General features: G+C 49.3%; 1 protein-coding gene across 7 annotated transcripts in view; it reads right to left on the bottom strand.

Moving 5' to 3' along the window:
* ELMO1 (engulfment and cell motility 1) overlaps positions 1-21,584 on the bottom strand; it is a 376,252-nt gene that overhangs the window by 248,946 nt on the left and 105,722 nt on the right. For all 7 annotated transcript variants that reach the window (XM_043975135.1, XM_043975136.1, XM_043975137.1 and 4 more), the window contains exons 5-6: positions 7,429-7,479; positions 4,140-4,309 (exon numbers count right to left, since the gene is read on the bottom strand). In XM_043975135.1, the coding sequence (XP_043831070.1) occupies positions 4,140-4,309; positions 7,429-7,479 (221 nt within the window). The remainder of the gene's footprint in view (positions 1-4,139; positions 4,310-7,428; positions 7,480-21,584) is intronic.

Raw genomic sequence — 21,584 nt, 5'->3', positions numbered from 1 at the left:
GGGATGGGGGCAGATTAGAATCCACATATAGATTTTTAAACAACACAAGAGGAAGACAATCCTTGAATACCAGCATTTTAGGGACCCTTCACTCCAACTCAGACAGAACAAGAAAGCCCTCTAATATTCACAGGGTCCAACAGCCACCTGACAATCTCTAATGAAGAGGGATAAGGATGAGAACTCCCCTTCACATAAAGTTTCAAGTTCTCTCCCTCCCATGGCAAACTGGGCCACTTTGGGGTATCTTTAGTCCTGTCTAAGACAAGAAAACTATTGAACAAGCTTGGCACAGTTGGTGCTGAATCGATTTAAATGACGAAGTGAATAAATTAACTGAGGAAACAAACAAATAGGTGAATAGCCATTGAACATCATTGTAACTCAGGGAAAGGAAGCTCTTCCAACAGATCCCTTCAAAACTAGCCCCTATTTTTCACATGACTTCTAAAGGGAGGGATCCAAAAGGGAAGCCTACAGCTGGAATACTGCCCAGTGTTTACAACTCACAGCCTTTTGACTAACCCTGCTCCATTCATGTGACTTTATATCTCAACAGTTTCCCAGGACGTAAGAACACGTCTCACTGTCTTTTGTAACAAGCTTGAATAGTCCATATGAAAACCTCTTTTCTTCCTTCTTTTGGTTGGAGCAGATCACTTGAACTAGTCCAACCATTCTGGAAAAACTATTTTAAAATAGTTGGAAACAGTCACTAACCTGTTTATGCCCTCTGACCCCGGACTCCCACAACTGGCCATGTACCCAGCAAGCTCAAAGGCAGAAAAGAAGGTCTCATAAATATCAAAATATTCAGTCGCGGGGGCAGCTAGGTGGCGCAGTGGATAAAGCACCGGCCCTGGATTCAGGAGGACCTGAGTTCAAATCCGGCCTCAGACACTTGAGACTTACTAGCTGTGTGACCCTGGGCAAGTCACTTAACCCCCATTGCCTTACTAAAAAAAAAAAATATTCAGTCACACACTTGGTAGTGGCAAAGGACTGGAAATCAAAGGGCTGCCTAGTCATTGGGGGATGGCTGTGGTAGCTGAGTGTATGGGAAGATCAGGATGCTGTAAAAATTAACAAACACAAAGAATTCAGAGAAATTTGGGAAGACTTGCAGGAACTGATGCAGAAAGAAAGAGAGAGAAACCAAGGGACAATATCTACAGCTAGAATACCGGAAATAAAGGGAGGCTAAGATGCTGCCAAATTCAGATTAATCACAATGGTCAATTGAGCCCCGAAAAAAGCAGAAGAAACATCCCTCCCTGATCTAAAAGAAAGGTGGAAGTCTACAGATCTGAAAATGCTGCTTCTATCAGACATGGTCACTTTGTTAGCTGGGTTGTGCTCAATTCTTCCTCTTACAGGGGAGGATTTTCTTTTTTTAAAACACTGTATTTAAATAAAATGATTTTGTGAGGCACAATACCCCGCAGAAGGAAGCCAGTACACATGCTTCGTCTAACAATGAATCAGTGAAACACCTTCCTGCCTTTTCATTCTCTATGAGCAACTGAAATCTAATGCCTAAAAATACTACTTTGTACTGATTTAGAACTGCCTGTCACAGGGACTGATGGAATGTGATACTGACATCACCTCATGAATCCCACACAGAGGCTCAAGGAGATGGGAAGCATTCAGAGGAATTCCAGGAGAATCGGCCTGAATGCCAGGTTGGTGCTCTCACCGCTTGTCTGAAACCTCTAAGCTGTGACAGGGTAGACATGCAGATGACAGAAGATCCTAACAGGAGGTGGGATTTTTATAGCCCTCCATGGTTTGCAAAGCTTTTAAGGAATGCTATTTCACCTAAACCTCACAACAACCCTGTGAGGCAGGAGGTGCAAGTATTATCAACCCCATATTACAGATAAGGGAACTGAGGCTCAGAGGGGGTAAGTGACTTACCCAAGGTTACACAGTCAGTAAATATCAGAGGCAGCATTTGAATTCAGATCTACTGGCTGTCAAATCCAGTGCTTTCTAGACTATGTCAGTATGACCTATAGGAAAGATACTGGTGGCGTATCCAACATGCAGAATGAACAATTCCTCCACACCTAAAAAGTTACACAAAATGCACATGTACTCAATTTTTTTTGCATGATGATATTTCAGAGTTCTTGAATGAGTAACTATTTCCTTCTGCCTTCAGTTCCTCATTGTCCACACCCGATTTAACCCTCTCTGTATATTCTTATTATAGACTAGTTGTTTTTCCCATCTTTGTCATCTTGAGTTCCATTTCTATTTCTTCATGAAGTAATAAATCCAAGAACAAGTGTTTATTAAGCACCTACTATGTGCCAGGCACGGTGGGATGCCCTAGGGATAAAAAGCAAGTAAGAAACAGTCTCTGCCTTCAAAGAGCTTCCATTCTAATGACTCTAATCTGGATCTATTCTGTTAAATGGTGGCTCAACTGAACCTGATGGCAAAAAGTTTCTTATGAACATCCGTGCAGATCTTTTCCAACTTGATTCCCTTTGTTGTCTTCCTTCCAGTGTCATTCTTGAATGCCCTTGGGCTGGCCTTCTTCATTATCGGATCTCTCCTAGTTCTGCCCACTGGGACCGAGCAGAATCACGCTAACCCTTCTCCCCTATGGTAGGTCTTCAAGAACTTGAAGACAGCTTGTGTCTGAAATCTGAATCTTCTCTTTTCTGGTTAATTCAAATGGTCTTCACAGGGCACGAGCTCTGAATTGTGACTTTTGTTCTAACAAGTTAGTGGTTAGGCTGTAAACAGGGAGCTAATTTAGGGATGAATTCCACATCAGCCGCTTGTGATCCTCTAAAATAAGACCGATTTTGTTTTTTGTTATGTTCTTTGGTGCCTGCTACTCGCATAACACCTGATTCTTTCTTGAAGAACATATTTATGATGTAATGGCATGAGACTTCTGTATAGTCTCCATGGCTGCTTTGCTGGACTTCATAATCTCCAGAAACTCATCACTCTACAAGATGAAATCAACTCAGAAACTCTCCCCTCATTAGATCACCTCCCTCCCTGGCTATAGGACTTCATCTTTTCCCCTGTCCCACCCTCAACTTCAGCTTCTAGGGTGGTCTTATCCGTTAGATCAGGAGATTCATGAGGGCAGGAACTGGCTTAGGTCTGTCTTTGTGTCTCTAGCATTTAGCACAGTTCCTGGCACATAGTAAGTGCTTATTGTTTTTTGACTCTTCACTCTGGTGGTCTTCTTTGCAAAATGCTTATCACAAATAGCCCAGTATCAGATGAATGGAAGAATGAATGAAAAAAAAATTAAATGCCCATTAAGTGCCGAGGAATGTGCTCATACAAAAGATATGCCACTGAAGCAGTCCGCAACCTCAAGGACCCAACGTTTTAATGGCGGAAGCTGTGGGGCAGGGGACATGTTCAATGGCATGAGTTGGGATGTCTATGGCAACCCAGTTCTGGCCAAAACAAGGAGAAAGGGGCTGAATCGTGCTGAAGGAAGAGGGGGATGAGGAAGATGCAGGCAGTGTAGTCAGCTCAGGAATGGCTGGGAAGTACTGGGCAGTCTGGCTTCAGGGGAAATCAAGCAAACACTCACCCACCAGAGCCCAGGGCCGAGCAGGGAAAGGACAAGAGGAGAGGGCCAAAGGGTCAGCTTGTCTTTGCTATTCTTATCTAAGGCACCGAGATGATGAAGCTAAAAGAAAGGTGACTTGGGGACCATCCTTAGAGGACCCTGACAGCCAGATAGTGTCTAAAGGAAGGTAAACAGGTGGTGGAAGCTCCAGGAGCCAAGGGCCCTTTAGCCCAGACAAAAGAGGTGGGGGCATTGTCATAAGGGGAACGATCCCCTGGGTCAGAACTATGAGCAAAGAGGTCAAACTGGGTGTGATGTCAGCAAAAGGCCATGAGTGTTACCCCCAAGATTCATGTGCCTCTGTGGGAAGCAGGGGGCTCCTCATCCCCCACTCACTGGGGTCTTCAGGGAGGGGCAGCATGAACCCTGGCCTCTGACGCCCCACCCCTCTCCTAGACTCTGATGAGAACCATGCGCCCTAGGGAGGTCACGGGGCTTGGACATCCCAGCGCATTTCAGGCCTCCAGCCACCAAAAACCCAGGAAGAATAGGCTCAGTGAGGAGCCCGGACAGGTCTACTTACTCGGTCCCACTCTCTACCATCTGGGTGAGGAGAGAGATGCCATCCAGATTGATGAACTCCTGGGCAAACGTGATGTCTCTGGAGTAGCTCGCTAAATCTTTCAGGGCCTCCAGCTTGGAGTCCATGCTTGAAGACTGGATCCTCTCGTGGAGCTGCCGGGCATTTTGAGCCTCCCCCGGGACAGAAAGGAAAACAGAGAATCCTCACAAAGGGAGCGGCATCGATGCTGCACAAGGGGAAAGGGGGAGGGGCAGGGGGTCCCTCTCCTGACTTCAGTCCATATGCTTCCCCCCAGGGAAATAAATGGTGTCTTTTGGCAGGGACCAGAGGAAGGTGAGAGAGATGGGGCAGTAGGATCCCAGCCCCCCAAGCCCTTGACTTACCTGGGTAGGGCCTGGGTTCCAAATGGAACCCCAATTTCCCTGACACCAGAGAACCCCATAATGGGCTGAGCAGCTGCCCCAATGTCACTAAGATGCCCACCCTTCTCAAGGTCCTAAGTGCCCACATAGGCCGTCCACCCAGGAAGCTTCTTGGGCCACCTCACTGACTGCTTTCTCTCCCAGAGAACCCGCTGATGAGATTGCCTTGTCTCTGGGCCTCTAACTGGGGGAGATGTGGCCCAGCAGAGCCTGGCATCCTTCCCTTAATGTGTTTCCACTTGGCTCCAGTGTCCACGACAGGAAGGTGGAGGAGGGTTTGCATCCTGTAGGAGCAACCCCATCCCTGCTGCTTCTTAATTCCCTTTCATTTTCTGCAAGGCCCCCCTTCCCCTCTGCCACCCCCAATCTGAGGGCATTCAGGATCATTGTGGGGTGGGGAGCAGAGAAAAAAGAGAAACCCTAAGGACCAGGAAGGGGGAAAAATGAAAGTCTCAGAGGAGCAGCTGTCTGGCTTTGGAGTCCCTGCGTGATAAATCCCTTCACCATTTGGGGCCTCCCTTTCCTCCTCTGTAAAAGGAAGGGCTTGGACTTTTCCAGCTCAGCGTCCATGAGCCAATGGACAGCTGCTCAAGTTATTACCCAGCTCCCAAGCCCAGCAGCTGACACCTCTGACAACAGCCAACATTCTCCAGGAGACTCTGCTTTTCTCATCTGGACCCATAGAGGGTTCCAAAGGACGCCGAGGCCATTCAAGACGCCCTGCGCTTGTTGTTTAGGGTAGGCTTGGCACGTGAAATGGGGAGTGATCACCTGGATCGGACTGGCCTGGAAAGGGCCTCAGGGGGCATTTATTGAGTCCTCCCCAAGTGACAGAAAAAGAAGGGGTGCTAAGGTGCGATGGAGGAGGGAGAGCCACAAACCAGGTCAGGGAGAATCTTGGGAGCAGTGGACCTGACTTCAAATCCCAGCTCCGCTGTTCACCAACTGTAAGACTAAAGGCCAAGTGGGGGCAAATCTTGGGTGTCTTGTGGGGCTGAGCTAGATGGACCCTTCAAGCACATCCAGCCCGACCACCTCATTGGAAAGATGAGGGAACTGAGGCCCGGAAAGTGGCAGGGATGCCAATACAAAGGATCTGTGCTAGCCTGGAGCCTAGGCTTTTTTCCTTCCTAATGAATGGTTCTACACTTTGTCAAATGGGGGTGCTGGGGTCTGTATCATTGGCCTCAGAGGAGGGTCAGGGGTCAAAATCAGAAGACAAGAGAGTGTGGAAAGCAGCACCTCCAGGCTTGTGTTGGCCTTCACAGAGCAGCTGGTAGGGCGACATACGACCCCAGCTCTGGCCTGAGCCCTGGGGACACAGGCATGCACGCCGATGCCAGCCACGAGCCTCCCCCTCCGTCTCCGGCATGTGGAGAGAGGGAGGACATTGGGTGTTGGGTGAGAGGGAAGCCCGGCGGGAGAGGCCCAGCCCCTCACCACTCTCTGTACGCTCTTGGGGGTGTCGCTCTACTTGATTCTTACTAATTTGCCCTGGAACAGCTGAGGAGCCGTGGCTGTCTGGGGGTCAGCTGGCCGGCACCTCTGGGGGCCAGGCAGGTGACATTTGCTCGTTAATTGGCTTCCCTCTGCATTAAGAAGCCTAACGTGGCAGATGATTTACAGACCAGACCCTTGGTTAGCCCCAAAGGCAGAGGAGGAAAACAAGTTTGTGTGGGTTGGGTGTGAAGGCATGACTTTGGAAAGAAGGAGCCCCATGGGCCCAGGCCCGCCCCTCCTCAGAGGCCTCCCAGCAGAGGCCGGGCATGCTCTGCCCGGGACTTCCTGAGGCCACCGTGGGAGCAGGATGGCTGCTGGGGCCCTGGACCTCTGATTCTGGGTAAGCGTAAGAATGGAGTGCTCATACACGTACACACGTGTGCACACACAGACATGCACATGCCTACAAGGCAGCATATGTGCATACACACACGTATGCATGCATACACGTGTGCGCGCACACACACACCTGTGACCTCCTCAGGCAGCAACTTAAAACTACAAAATGTGGCCAAGTAGCCAAGCTGTCTTAGAGGAAGCAGTGTCTACAACAAGGAAGCACAGAGAGATTGACTAACTTGTCCAGGGTCACACAGCTAGGAAATTTCTGAGGCGGAATTTGAACCCAGGTTTTTCTGGCTCCAAGTTTAGGCCCTCTCCACTGTCCTGGGCTGCCTCTTAAAGTTCAAAGACACAAGTGCCACTGACCAGAGAAACTCTGGGTCAAATAAAGACCCAAAGTAATTGTCAGGGGACAGAGCCAGGACCCAGCAGCAAACAGGCAGAGATGGTTCCCAGAGGGATGGCCCATTCTAGGGCAGCTCCCTCCTGAGGGGCTCCAAGTGCTCCCCACGGTTTACCATCTCCTCATCACCACCGTGAAGAGCGGGTCACGATGACAAGGATGTCACCCCCACGCCAGAACTCCTGACCCGGCCCAAAAGGACTCATAGCTTCGGACCCCAAAGAGGCCCTGCCCCCCCTCCCATCTCCTACAGAAGAAGCTAAGGACCTGAGCTGGGCCCCAGGGTCAGAAAGTCTGTAGGCCTTGGGATCGACTGGGGATCCAGTGAGCATCTCCACTCCTCTCTCTAACATGGGGGTCATCTTAAGAGCCCTGAACTCAAAGTAGTAGAGGAAGAGAAAGGAAATTCATTTCCAGCATCCGCCACCTCCCTCCTCTGTTCCCATGGGGGATGGCTTCTCTATTGGAAATGGGAAAGGAAGAGAACTCAGGAAGGAAAGACAACTATTGAACTCCGGATGAGCCCAGGCTTCCCAGCGGCAGCCTGACCATCATGGCAGCCTCCTGAAGGGGAGGGGGCAGGAAGAGACAGGCACAGGGCAGCCAGCTCAGACCGACTCACCGGGGACATCGCCAGCCGCAGAATGGCTCCGTTTTTTATTTCGTTGCGATTCTGAAAAGGAAAAAGAAGGTATTTGTTTTTTGTTTTGGTTTGGTTTGGTTTTTTGGGGTGAGGTAATTGGGGTTAAGTGACTTGCCCAGGGTCACACAGCTAGTGTTAAGTGTCTGAGGCCAGATTTAAATTCAGGTCCTCCTGACTCCAGGGCTGGTGCTTCATCCACCGCGCCACCTAGCTGCCCCAAAAGAAGGTATTTGTAACGTGTACCCCAATGCACCTGGCTCCGTCTGTCTGCTCACTCTGTTTAGGTCACTCCCAATTCTGTTTTCTGTGAATATTTTTGGACACACCTCTGTCAAACAAGCAAGTAACCAGTGTTTCTGGGCTGGGTGCTGTGCTTACAAAGATAAAAATGAAAAGCAAAACCCCAAAACTCCTGCCCTCCCGGAGCTGACACTCCCGGAGTAACGCTGGGGTTTGTGTAGGAGAAGGCACTTGACATAGATGGCATGAGCTAATGTAGGCACAAAGAAATGACCCCAAGGCCTCAGTTTCCCTGCCTGTAAGATGACGGAGCTCTTTCCAACCTGGCACGCTAGTGCTTTCTCTCCGCTTACTTCCAATTTGCCATGCAGATAGCTTGTTTGCACATAGTTCAGCTTAATTCACTAAACATTGATTTTATGCCTACTATGTGCTAGGCACTGTGCTAAGGGGCCAGACCGTGAGCTCCACAAGGCAGGAACTGTCTGGTGCCTTTGTCTCATGTCTCTGTGACCCTGGTGACTAGCTCACAGCGAGAGCATCATAAATGTTTGGTGACTGATCTAATATCATCACAGGCCCCAAAGAGCTCTCAGTCTGGATAATTGGGGCTGAATCACAGACTCTCCATTGCGGAGGGGGCGGGGAGTAAAGCAGAGCACACCCTGGCAGCCCAGTAAATGGTCCTCCACCCTCTGCTCGATGTCCCCGATGAGGAAGCCTCTACATTCAGCTACATCCTGTTCCTTAAGCCGGAATTTGTCTCTGCAATTTCTCCTCTGGGCCAAGAAGAACAAGCTTCATCCTTCCCCCACATGACAGAATGTGACAAAGTCGTCCTTTCTCCAGGCTCCCTGGGACCAACAACCCACCCTGGTATGGCACAGCCTCTAAAGACCCCAGAGAAGGGGCTGTGCATACCCTTTGACCCAGTAATACCAGTACTAGGTCTGTATCCCAAAAAGATCATAGAAAAGGGAAAAGGACCCACATGTACAAAAATATTTATGGCAGCTCTCTTTGTGGTGGCAAAGAACTGGAAATCAAGGGAATGCCCATCCATTGGGGAATGGCTGAACAAGTTGTGGTCTATGAATGTAATGGAAAACTATTGTGCTGTAAGAAATGATGAGCAGGAGGATTACAGAGAAACCTGGAAGGACTTAAGTGGACGGATGCTGAGTGAAGTGAGCAGAACCAGGAGAACACTCTACAAAGTAATAGCAATATTGTGTGATGATCAACTGTGAAAGACTTAACTCTTCTCAGCAGTGCAATGATCCAAGACAATTCCAAAGAACTCATGATGGAAAATGTTCTCCACAGCCAGAAAAAAGAACTGTGGAATCTGGATGCAGATTGAACCTTACTGTTTCTACTTCTGTTTTTTCTTTTTTGAGTTTTTTCCCTTTTGTTCTGATTCTTCTTTCACAGCATGACTAATGCAGAAATATGTTTAATGTGATTGTACATATATAACCTATATTGGATTGCTTTCTGTCTTGGGAAGGGAGGAGGGAAAGGAGGGAAGGGAAAAATTTGGAACTAAAAATCTTATGAAAACTAATGTTGAAAACTATCTTTACATGTAACTGGAAAATAATACTTTTATGATTTAAAAAAGACCTCAGAGAAGCCCCCTCAGTCAGCAAACATGTGACCTCTTTGCCAAGAGAGACGTGCCGGCCAACAACAACAAGAATTTAATTTTTAAATGCCTTAGCGAGATATGCCAATGGGCAAGGATGGCAAGGTAAAAGGAGCAGCCCTGCCTTGAAAACGGACCCAACAGGTTGGGACAAAGGGGAGACACTGACTGAAGGGGAGGGGACCGTGTGGAGGCAGTGACTGTGAAAGCATCATTGGAATCATCTTCCAGGACACCAAAGGAGGGGACAAGTAGAAATGTCATCAGTGGCTCCCAACGGGTCCCCTTTTCTTTCCTATGAAGTCCCAGTGAAGGTCCTTCATGTGCAGCCATGGCACGTTAGGGTGAGGGGCAGGACTGGCTCCTTCGTCCACAGAGACACGTCTATGGCTTGTTAATTTAAAAAGAAAAAAGGCAGAAATTGACTCTGGAAGGAATCAGAGTCCCTCCTCCCACAGTGACCGTCATCCCTGCATACAATGAGACCACCAGACTCCTGAATAGAGGCAAGGAGGCAGCTCTGTTCTGCAGTTCTCTGATTTTTAGGACTGAGAGGAGCAAAAATCAGAGAGACTCAAGATTGGAAATGATGCCCGCCCTTGTCTGTGTCCTGCCCAGAACTGACATGGGGCAGGGAATCTCATGGGTGGAGATGGCATCCGGATGTTCATCCTCATGGAAGGTGGAATCATCAAATCCCTAAATGAGATTCATGGCCCCCCGGGGCAAAGTGGATAAACAAAGCTGCCTGTCAGGAGGGACCCAATGGTCAGCCCATCTGCGCATAAAGCAGGGGGACAGTGAGGTGGGCAGAGAGCCCACCAGGGAGAAGGTGGCAAAAAAGTCCCAATGCTGCCACTGAATGATGCATAGCCGCCCTCTGACAAAAAGCATCATCAGAAATAACACGAAATATCATGATGGAGAATCAGTCGTGCTTAATAACGCTGACCTTTAAATTAATTTTCATGCATAAAATGTCACAGACAAAGGCCTTAGGTTTTCTGTCCATAAAACAGCAGGTTTTCAGACAGCCTCAGGGAATAAGGCGGCCTAGTGGAGAGAGCTCTGGACTTGGAGCCAAATTGTGCCTCGTCATTTAGCCTTCGTTTTCTCACTCGTAAAATAGGGTAGATCACACCTAAGTTGCAGGCCTGTTGTGAGCATCAGATGCGCTAACCAAGCGCTTGCAGACTTTTCACACTAGCTGTTACTGGTACTGATTCAGTCTCCCCTGGGAGGAGACCGAATTCTAACAGAGGAGGGGGAAAAGAAAGAGCCTGGGGCGTCATGAAGCCCAATGCTCTCCTCCATACCAGGACATCCTGCCTCACTCACTCTTCTCACCCTCCGGGAGTCGGTGCATGCACCACGTTCTCCTGTAAGTCTCCGCTGACCATCACAGCATCTCGTGACGCTGACAGACCCCAGCACAGGGAACCCTTCCCTTATTCTTGGACACTTCTGTTGTTTCCAGAAAATAAACAAACAAAAACTTCCACTGAAGGTGTGCTTGTGCAGCTGGAAACAACACCAGGATCTTAGGGTACCCGAAATGTCAGCCACTCCCGAGGGCGGTGAGGGGGGCCCCCGGGGATGAAAGGCCTAGAGAACTGGGTTCTCGACTCCTGCCCCTATTTGGAGTCGCCTTCCTCCATCCCTGCCTGTCACTCTAACCGGTAGAGATGCGTGGGGACGCTGGCTAGGCCTCCTCCCCAACTTCCTGGAATCCTCAGGGTGATGAGCTCACTGCTGCACCTTTGGCCCAATCTCTGGTAAAGAACGATGAAGCCCAGTGGCCCTCCAGCAGAGACTTCTCTCCCTTCGGGGACGGCTTCATTAACTAAGGATGAATGAATGCCAAGGGGGACATGAAAGACTCAGCAGGGAGTCAGAAGGGAAAAGTGTTTAGAATAAAAGGAGAGTCTGCTTGTAGGTTCGGTCCATCACTCAGTCAGTCAACAAGCACTTATTAGGTATCACTGTGCTAAGTGTTGAGGATACAAAAAGGCCAGACCCTGGGTCCTGCCCTCAAGGAGCTCATACTCTAATAGGAGAAGACTACATGTAAAATGTTTGCCTATGCTATAAAGAGTCAAAGAATCTTAGAAAGCATCAAAGCCAATGCTCTCATTTTACAGAACAGTAAGCTGAGAGAGCAAGGTTTGCCCAAGGTCACACAACGTCACAGGTTTGGAGCTGGGAGGGATTCTTAGGGATCACTTAAGACACCCCCTCTATTGATGGGAAGAACAGGGAGCCCCAGACTTGCCCCTGGTCACAAGACTGGGGAGGGCATGATTTGAACTTGTCTTTCTGACTCCTGGTTCCACATTCCATCCACTACAGGGTTAAGTCACAGATTAGTACAGGACAGACCTTGGACACCCAGTCCAACTCCATCAACTTAGAGGTGAGCAAGTCGAGGCCCAGAATTCCTTGAGGTAACAAGAGGCAGCCACGAGATCCCGAGCCCACGCTGACATTGCACAGCTGAGGTGTGGGCCGTTGGTCGGAGGCCATAGACACACGTCTGTGGCATCGGTGTCCCGGCTGCTGGCACAGCTCTGCCCGGGGCTCCTGGTGGCTGCCTCTGCTGCCCAGGGAGCACCAGGGCCAGGCCGGGAATGAATAAGCATTGCTTTTCAGATGAATTAAATCATCTTCACACTCATTCTCTCTGGCGAAGGACGGGCCAAGAACATGATTGCAAAATGTCCTGGGACAAAGTGAGGATGAGATGTTTGGCTACCGCCCCGACCCCGAGCCTGTCTGGGAAGGAAGCCCCCCAGACTCTGGGCTCTCCCCACACCCCACCCCCTCCTTCCTCAGGAAGTTGGCCTTCTCATCGTCGTCCCCTTGCACAATCCCACAGAGGCTGAGGCCTGGGGTGGAGGGTCCCACCCTCCCCCAGATCCAGTGTGCTGACCAGCCTCTGCAGACGGGAGACATGGACCCCTGGGGCTCCCAATGGGCCGGGGAAGGGGCATTTACCAGAACCCACTCAGACTCCCCAGGCGCTGCTGTCTTTGGGGAAGAGGAGGAAAGAGCCTGGCTTTAGAGGCCTGCTTCTTGGCTCTGCCCCAACTGACCGTGTGTCCCTGGACAAGTCCTCTCTTACCTCATCTATAAAATTGGGACTGGGGCTGGGGGTGGACTGGACAGTCTCTGAAGTAGCTTGTCATTCTACATCCGGGGCCCTCAGCCTTCTGCCAAATCCTCAGGTGAGGAAGCCCCCGGGTCCTTTCCTTGGGCTCAGCCTCCTTGGGCTTGGCCCCCCTTGGGCTCGGTCATTGTGCATGTCTCACAGTGAAGAAGGTCCCTCTCATAGCATCTGAGCTCCAGAGGTGGAGGCAATGTGGAGGCCAAAGCTCCAACCCCCTTGCTTTACAAATAAGGAAACTGAGGCATTTCACATTTAAATGGACTTGCTCAGGCTCACTCACCTAGTCAATATTTGAGGCAGGATTTGAACCCAGGTCTCTGACTCTCTCTACTGTCCCACTTAGCCACCTTCTCACAAAAGGCCATTAAAACAAGCAAAGCACTTCAGATGATCAAAAGATGCCCCCCCTCCCCGGCATCCTCCCCCCCACCCCCACCCCATCCACACTGGACTGGAAGTTTTTCTTTTTCAGGAAACAGACACAGCCTCAGCCAGGGACCCCAAGTCAGGGAGGCTCAAAGATGCAGGACCCAGGCAGCCCTCACCCTGCTTTATAAACAAGAAGTGTTCACCACTGCAAACACTTGCAAAGGGAGTGGGGGACAGAAAGGGAAAGCTCACAGCACTAGAGAGGAAGGTCAGTTATTCATTCTCCTCACTTTTTCACTCCCTTGGTACCGGGCAGCATCAGAGAAAACTGAGAGAAAGGGGAGTCCTGGGCCAGGCGGCCTGTCTAGCCTCCATGGGAAAGGCACATTGCTTGTCCAGACCCCTCCGAACCCCCTCAACTCTTCCCATGACACACAATGTTGATGAGTGAGAAAGGGGAGGCCTCTACCCTCCCAGGGCTGGAATTCAGCACGTATCCACATATCTCTGCCTTCTTGGAGAGGCCCGGACCGGGAGCTGGAAGACCTGGGCTGGGACTCATGTGGGACTCCTCACAGGCTGGACATCAAGGACCTACAGCTAGAAGGGACCTTAGAGGTGATCATGTCCAACACTCCCATTTTACAGGCAAGGAAACTGAGGAAGCCCACAGTGGTGAAGTGACCAGATCAAGGCCACACGGGTTGCAGGATTCAAACCCAATACTTTTGAGCTCAGCATTCTTGCTACCAAACCACTTTGCTTCTTACTTATCCCACCCCTGCCTTCTGTGCCAAGCCTCAGTGTCCCCATCTGTGAAATGCAGATTAAATACCTCCCTCCCAGAGCTATTATCAGGCTCAAATGAACCCATGCAGGTAACAGAAAGGGAAAGCTCACAACAGCACTAGAGAGGAAGGTCAGTTATTCATTCTCCTCACTTTTCCACTCCTGGCACCCCAGGAGCCCCGGGAAACCTCATCCACCACCCACGATGGAACAAGCCTAATGCTAGTCCATTAAAAGGAGTGGGGTGTGGGGCAGCTAGATGGCGCAGTGGTTAAAGTGCTGGCCTTGGATTCAGGAGTACCTGAGTTCAAATCCGGCCTCAGACACTTGACACTTACTAGCTGTGTGACCCTGGGCAAGTCACTTAACCCCCACTGCCCCACCAAAAAAAAAAAAAAAAAAAAAAGGAGTGGGGTGTGATAGTGGGGAAAAGAAATACTATATAGAAGAGAAACATATTCTCTCCATCAACGAGCATTTATTAAGCACCTAAGGTGTGTGTTACATATTGGAAATACTGCCAAGAAATGTGAGCCATGGGAAGCCAAGGGGAAGGTGCTAAGGGACCCTATGAAAACCCCAGCTGACCCTGTCCCCTGCCGGCTATACTGGCGAGACCACTCAAAGCCCCCCCACCCCGAGGATGCCTGTGCTCGTTGCAGGAGACAGAGCTCGGCAGCTCAGTGTCTGCAGGGCAGGGAATGCATTCTGCAGAGATTCCTATGGCCTTTCTCTCCCCACTGACATTGTCTCCCACAGCCACTCAGCCCCCTCCGCCGAGCAGACAATTGCTCTGTTGTCAGGCGTCCACAGTGCAGCGTGTCCTGTTCTCCAGCCCAGCTTCTGTCCTGGGCCCAGCTCCAGGAGAGGTGACGTGGCAGAGGACACCACGCAGATGAGAGAGCGCGTGAGCGTGGCCAGGCCCTCCCAGCCTCGCGTTTATTTGACCAAGCCGGAGCCAGCTTCGGCTTTGTTATTCTCATCCACTATTTCATCGTCACCCAGATTTCTTTCAGATGGGAAACTTTCTCTTTCCCCTCGCATGACCGTCTACATTCTGTCAAGACTTCAGCCTGAATGAGATCCCGGGGGACAATAAGAAGTGCACTTTTTGCTAGGTTACAGTGGAACGTCCCTGGGAAGAGAAGTAGGGGCAACAGTTTGGGGCCCATGGACATCTCTGGGACGTGCCTAGGCAGGGGCCATTAGGCTCCCAGAAGCATCCAGGGCAAGCAAGGAGATTTTCTCACTTAGTGACTAGGGAATGGGCACTTTCTGTTAGCTGGTCACAGAATTTTGAAAGAAAAAGCAACTCAAGGGGCAGCCAGGTCGGGCAGTGGATAAAGCACTGGCCTTGGAGTCAGGAGGACCTGAGTTCAAATCCGGCCTCAGACACTTAACACTTACTAGCTGTGTGACCCTGGGCAAGTCACTTAACCCCAATTGCCTCACCAAAAAAAACCCAAACAAACCAAAAAACCAACAAGCAACTCAGGAGCACAGACCTACCTTGGGGAAAAGGGCACGGGTTTACACACTGCATTGGAATTTGTTTGCCACACATTTGGCATCAGCCCCACCCACCACATATTCTCCTCCCTTACAAGAACCCACCCCTTTCCCTTTTTTCCTTTCTCCCTGCTTCCCCTCCATTCACCTCACTGAATCCTGCTCTAGAATCTATCCTCATCTCAAGCCCACACAGGGGTGGGGCAGTTGTTTCCTAGAAGCAAGAGAACAAACTCTGGGAGATTTGGATCCTGACAATTCTCGGTGGAGAGCCAACAGACGCTGACAAGCAAGGACACACATTTTCCACCTTGATGATTTCTGAATTTTTTCTTAAAAGTCCTTATAAGGACTTACATGAAGTACTGGGGGGAGAGAAAAAAGGAAAAACTAGAGGAAATCGACGATCTTGAAGCTGACAGTGGCCAACGAGAATTTCCAGGCCAAGCCACGGACAAGCCAGAAGGGCCGACATCATCTCCCAGAAGAGGTCATCCGCCAGAAAGGGAAACACGAAGCATCCAACAGGACCTGGCGGGAACAACCAGTGCCTTCAGGTCTCATAAGTCACTTGTGAGTGTAGAGCATCAACACCTGGGGAGGGGGAGGCAGGCGCCCCCGACGGCCCCAATCGAGAAGCACCGACCCGACGACCAATCTACCTTCTGTTCTTTGCTAGGGCAGCACGACATGAGTGCAGGGGACTCATCCTGGAGACAGGAAGACCCGGGTTGGAGTCTCACTCCTCACAGAGTGGCTGTGTGACCTTGGACAAATTGACGGACCTCTCTGTGCTAGAAAATCTGAAACTCCAAGGCGCCGTTCAGGTGATCGGTGTCCGTGGAAGAGGCTTCCACGGTGAGAGTTCCCTAACAGAGGAAGCCAGAAGGCTGCATTTTCTTTTAAGTCTTATCCAAAACTCACCCAGGAGAAACAAAGGCTAGAATGTCTTTTTCTTTCTTCATTCACTTCCCTGAACCAAGAGTTGCCTATAAAAACATAAGCCAATCTTCTCACCTAGCTGGCCTGAATTTAACTCAGCAACACTGACAGAGCTGCTCCCGAATCTTGGGGGACAAAGAGGTGATGCCTAAAGCGGATATAGGGCCAGATGTATATTTACAGTCACAGGGAAAAAAAGCACCATATATGTGTGTGTGTCTGTATGTGTGTGTGTGTGTGAGAGAGAGAGACAGAGACAGAGATACAGAGACAGAGACACAGAGACAGAGAAACAGAGACAGAGACAGAGAGACAGAGACAAAGAAAGACAGAGAGACAGACAGAAAGGAAGAGATACAGACAGAGAAAGAGACACAAAGAGTCAGAGACAGAGACAGAGACAGAGACAGAGACACAGAGAGTCAGAGACAGACAGAGAAGGAGAAAGACAGAGAGAGACAGACAGAGACAGAGACATCCTCAGAGGAAGCTAGCTCTGGAAAATAGCTTCCAGACCAGCTAGTCAGCCCATTGTCCTTATCTTAAGGATGGGAAAACCGAGGCCCGCAGCAAGGGAAATGGCTTGTGTGCAGTTGAACAGCTCCTCGGTGTCCCAGCCGGACCTGGAAGCTGGGGCGCCTCCTTGTTCCAGTACGACATGCTGGCTGTACCCAGACTGAAGCTGCCGAATGCTGGGGGGCTTCTGAGTGAGGAGAAGGGGGTCCCTGAAGGACTGGGCCATTCAGCATTCAGCTGGATCACTGAATCTAGGCTAATCCTTGGAGCCAATGCCCACAGAGAGCCAAGAGCAGACCTCAGGTGTAGAGGGAGCAGGTGGGCGTGTAGGCCAAGAGAGCGGGCCCATCATGGAGCCTTGGAGTGAGCACCGTGTACTGGGGGGCAGGGGGAGGAGTTTTAAGGAACCCAGTCTTCAGGGGAGGAAACAGGCCTGAGGCCTTTTAGAGGCCTGGACTTTTTCAAGTTTTGTTTTTGTGTCCCAAGCAGTAGTGTGATATCTGGCACACAGTAGGTGCCTAATAAATGCTTATTGATTAATTGATCTGGGTCGGGGCTATTAAACCATCAGCCAAAAGAAGCCATGAAGATGGGCCAGACAATTCCCATCATTTCCCAGATGTTAGTGAGCGGACAGAGAGGGACAAATTCCTTCTCATCCCAATGATTCCCAGCATTTTCTGGTGCTCAAAGGACTGTATGAGGTGATCCCATTTAGCCCTCACAATAAACCTTCAGTAGAAAGCACAACTTTTATGCCCATTTCATAGACAAACAAACTGAGGCCCAAAGACACAGCGTGATCTGCCCAGGGTCACTTCAAGCATAAATCATAGTGAATCAGCCGGGTCTGGCTGACTTTGTGGTCAGCCCTCTAGGCACCATGCCACTGCTTCAGCATTGGATGGAAGAAGAAGGCAGGAGTGGCAACAGACCCTGCATGCTGCGGTCTGTGGCCTTCATTTCTTCAGTCAGACAACAGAAAGGGCAGCTCATTAGCTTCCTGGCACCCCAGGGCTCACCCAGCCCCCAGTCACCAACCACGTGTAAATGGTTACATCTGGGCTGGGAAGGGCAAGGTGGAGGCTGTGGCCTGGAAAAGTCCCACAACCCAGAGCTGAGCACCCTATTTACGGGAAGCCTCCTGGTGTCACCCCTCTTTATAAGGGGTCATCCCAGTGGCTTTGGCAGCTGTCATGAGTTACCCTCCTTATGGTAGATGAGTTCATCATCTGGCACCCTCCCTGGGAAAGGCTGGTCTGTGTGGGCATGGACTGGGGCAATGTCCTCTTTGGAATCCAAATGGTGCATGCATGCATGCATTCATTCATTCACTCACTCACTCACTCACTCATTCATTCATTCACTCACTCACTCATTCATTCATTCACTCATTCATTCACTCATTCACTCATTCATTCACTCACTCACTCACTCACTCATTCATTCACTCATTCATTCATTACTCACTCACTCACTCATTCATTCATTCATTCACTCATTCATTCACTCACTCACTCATTCATTCATTCACTCATTCATTCACTCACTCACTCATTCATTCATTCACTCACTCATTCATTCATTCACTCATTCATTCATTACTCACTCATTCATTCATTACTCACTCATTCATTCATTCACTCACTCACTCATTCATTCACTCATTCATTCATTACTCACTCATTCATTCATTCACTCACTCACTCATTCATTCACTCATTCATTCATTACTCACTCATTCATTCATTCACTCACTCACTCATTCATTCACTCACTCATTCATTCACTCACTCACTCACTCACCCATCCACCCATCCATCCATTCGGTTTGAGCACAGCACCCTCCTAGGCACTATGGGGGAACATGATCAAGAAAGCTAAGATGTGATACATTTGGTGTCTTGTAAGACATGTCACTTGCTATTGGTGTGACGTTAGGCAAATCCCTTACACAGTGTGAGCCTCAAGTTTCTCACAATATAAAACAGGAGGTTGGAGGGAGGTTCACATCCTAATGATGGTGGCACCCCGTCTTTGGCACTTCAAGGGTGACGAAGCACCTTCTTCACAGCCTCCTTTGCAGCATCGGGTGGGGCGGGTCATTTCTAGCTTTTACAGACGAGGAGCCTGTCTCAGAGCCCCACGACTCCATTGTGCTGCCCCAGGTGTCAGTGAAAAGAGCCCTGGTCCTGGAGGCAGAGGCCCTGGGTTCGAATCCTGCATGGAATAAATAGCATAGAAAAATCACACACCATGGGCCAGGCTGTGCTTGGTGCTGGGACGCTAATCAAAAAGCCAGCCAGTCCCGGCTCTAACTGGGGGACCACCTGCACAGGACGGTGTGGCAGCAGGGCTGCAAGTCCCAGGAGGCCTCGGGGTGCAGAGGAAAGGGGAAACCCTGCTGAAATCCAGGGGGGCTGGGGCACAGAATCACTGCTTCCATCTAGGGAATTAAACCATCTCTGGCCTAGTAGCTGGACGTGCCCAGGAAGAGCCACAGACAGGAGGCTCGTCCCCTGCGGCCTCCAAAGATCTCTCACCCAACCCATGGGGGAGCGAGTGAGCAAACTCTAACTGCAAACCCACAAGGGGTGGCAGAAAGGTGGGTCCGTTCTGGCTGAGGCTCCTTCGGGGGCTCTGGAATTGTGGGAGGGGTCCCAAGCTGGCTGGCTGTGGAGGCTCTCTTTTCTGCACATCAGCCCATGAAGATCAGGAGAGGGAAGCTCACATCACTCGGGCCCCAGGACCACAGGACAGGAGGCCTCCCTCCGGGCAAGCCACCTCCCACACACCGCTGCATTCCTCATAGCCATCATTCCTTGAGGGAAAACTCTATTAGCAACTTAATAAAATAATGATATAATATAAAAATAAAGATGAATGTTAGTAGCTTCAAAATAGCTCCTTTGAAAATGTGTTAATTAAGCCAATTTGACATTCGTTTCTCTTGGAATTCTCTCACTGTCATATTGGGTGCTTGAATTTGGGGCAATAATTAGGACAGAACCATACATTTGGACCTGGAAGAGACCGTAGAGGTCTTTTAGCTCCACATCCCTGTTTTATAGATAAGGAAACTGAGGCCCAGCGAGGGTGCAGTGGTTAGCCCAGGGCCCCCTGCAGAGTCAAGTGGCAGAGCCCTTCAGCTCCACAATCAGCCATCTCCATTCTGCACTGTGTTGTCGGTTTCATTTTTTAAGTAGCAAACTTTAAAAATTTCTTTTTTTTATTCCACCCTGCCTACAGAATCATAGGCTCTCTCAGCTAAGAGGGGCCTCAGAGACCACCTCTCTCTGTCCCTGGAACGTAAGGATATTTCATGGTTAAGTTTGAGAGCATGAGGAGAGGAGGAGCCAACTCCAGCGGCCAACTGAACCTTTGACAGTCTTCAAATCAAGTCAACCCCCCTTCTTGGCCATGGCCACCTCCACTCTTGCTGCTGGTTCTGTGCTCCGGGCCAAGCAGAATAAAGCCAATCCTCCTCCACCTGACGGACATCACTCATCTTTCTCCCAAGCCTTCTCTCCTCCAAGCAGAACATCCCTCAGTCCTTCAACTGAGAGTCTACTGTGGCATACTCTCCAATCCCCAGCCTTCCCTGGATCTCTTCTGGATACACTCACTCCAGTTTGACAATATATTATCCTTCCTAAAATTTGGATCCCTAAACAGAGACACCATGCTAACCAATTGGCCTGAAAGGGCAGGGGTCAACAAAATCTCCCTCATTTTGGACACCAAGCTGTTCTAAATGCAGCTAAGAGAAATGAACAAATAAAGATCCTATTTTTCCTTCTTGTTAATATAAGCATTCAGGGATATCACTTTTGTTCTATTCCGTTAATCTTTATGTATTCTATACTTTACTACTTTAAAAAATTATTTCTATAATTTAGTCTTTATTTCAAGCATTATGAAGCAAGTAATTTTAATGTACATCTAACATATTTAACTATTACTTCCTTATCACTATTTTCATTGCAGTGTTATGGATAAAGAAGTTTGACATCAATGCCCCTATTTCATGATTATTTTATTTATTTATTTTTTTTTTGGTGAGGCAATTGGGGTTAAGTGACTTGCCCAGGATCACACAGCTAGTAAGTGTTGACTGTCTGAGGCCAGATTTGAATTCAGGTCTTCCTGAATCCAGGGCCGGTGCTCTATCCACTGCGCCACCTAGCTGCCCCCCCATGATTAATTTTTGAAATATGTAGGAAATATTGAAAGTGACAGTGTATTGATTATTTTTTTTGATTCAGTTCTTTCCATATATCTTTAAAATGAACATTTTTTCAGCATTCTAGTCAAGCATGTAATTTTGGGGGGATTTATTTCCTGTTTTATTTTTCATGTTCTATTAGTGGGATGTTGAAGTCACCCAATAGAATTGTTTTTGTAACTGCAAATTAGTACTAATTTTTTGTAAGATGTATTTACTATTGAGAGTATGTGTACTTAATAACTCATTGTCAAGAGTCTCTCCAAGAATGAATGTTGGGGATTGTGGGAAGACAGCCTGTATTGGAACCTAAGGGAGCACAGATTTCCTATAAACACCCCAATAAATCTCTGAAAATGTCCCACAGAGAGCAGTAATAAAGAAAGCCAAGGAAATGGTTGTGTCTCTATATCCAGTTCAGGGATGCACAGAAAGAACCAGAACCCTCCTTATGTTCTGAGAAAAGACCAAGAGATCAGGGAGAAGGCCAGTAATTCAGAAGCAGCCTAGACCCTCCACAGGACACAGCCACACCAGCCCCTGCTTTGGGGCTCAGGGAGCAGGAGACGAGTCTACACGAGCACTTTTGAAGTCCTCACCAGAGCCACAACAGCATGGAGAGTGCCAGGACAGTCCACCTCAGCCATGGCAGGAGATAGGGTCAGACCTGCACTACAATGACTGGGAAGCTTATGTCCAACCCAGGAGGAACCACAAAAGACCAAAGGCCT

This window comes from Dromiciops gliroides, chromosome 1, assembly GCF_019393635.1.
Source record: "Dromiciops gliroides isolate mDroGli1 chromosome 1, mDroGli1.pri, whole genome shotgun sequence".
NCBI lineage: Eukaryota > Metazoa > Chordata > Mammalia > Microbiotheria > Microbiotheriidae > Dromiciops > Dromiciops gliroides.
This window is presented reverse-complemented; position numbering and strand designations above follow the sequence as displayed.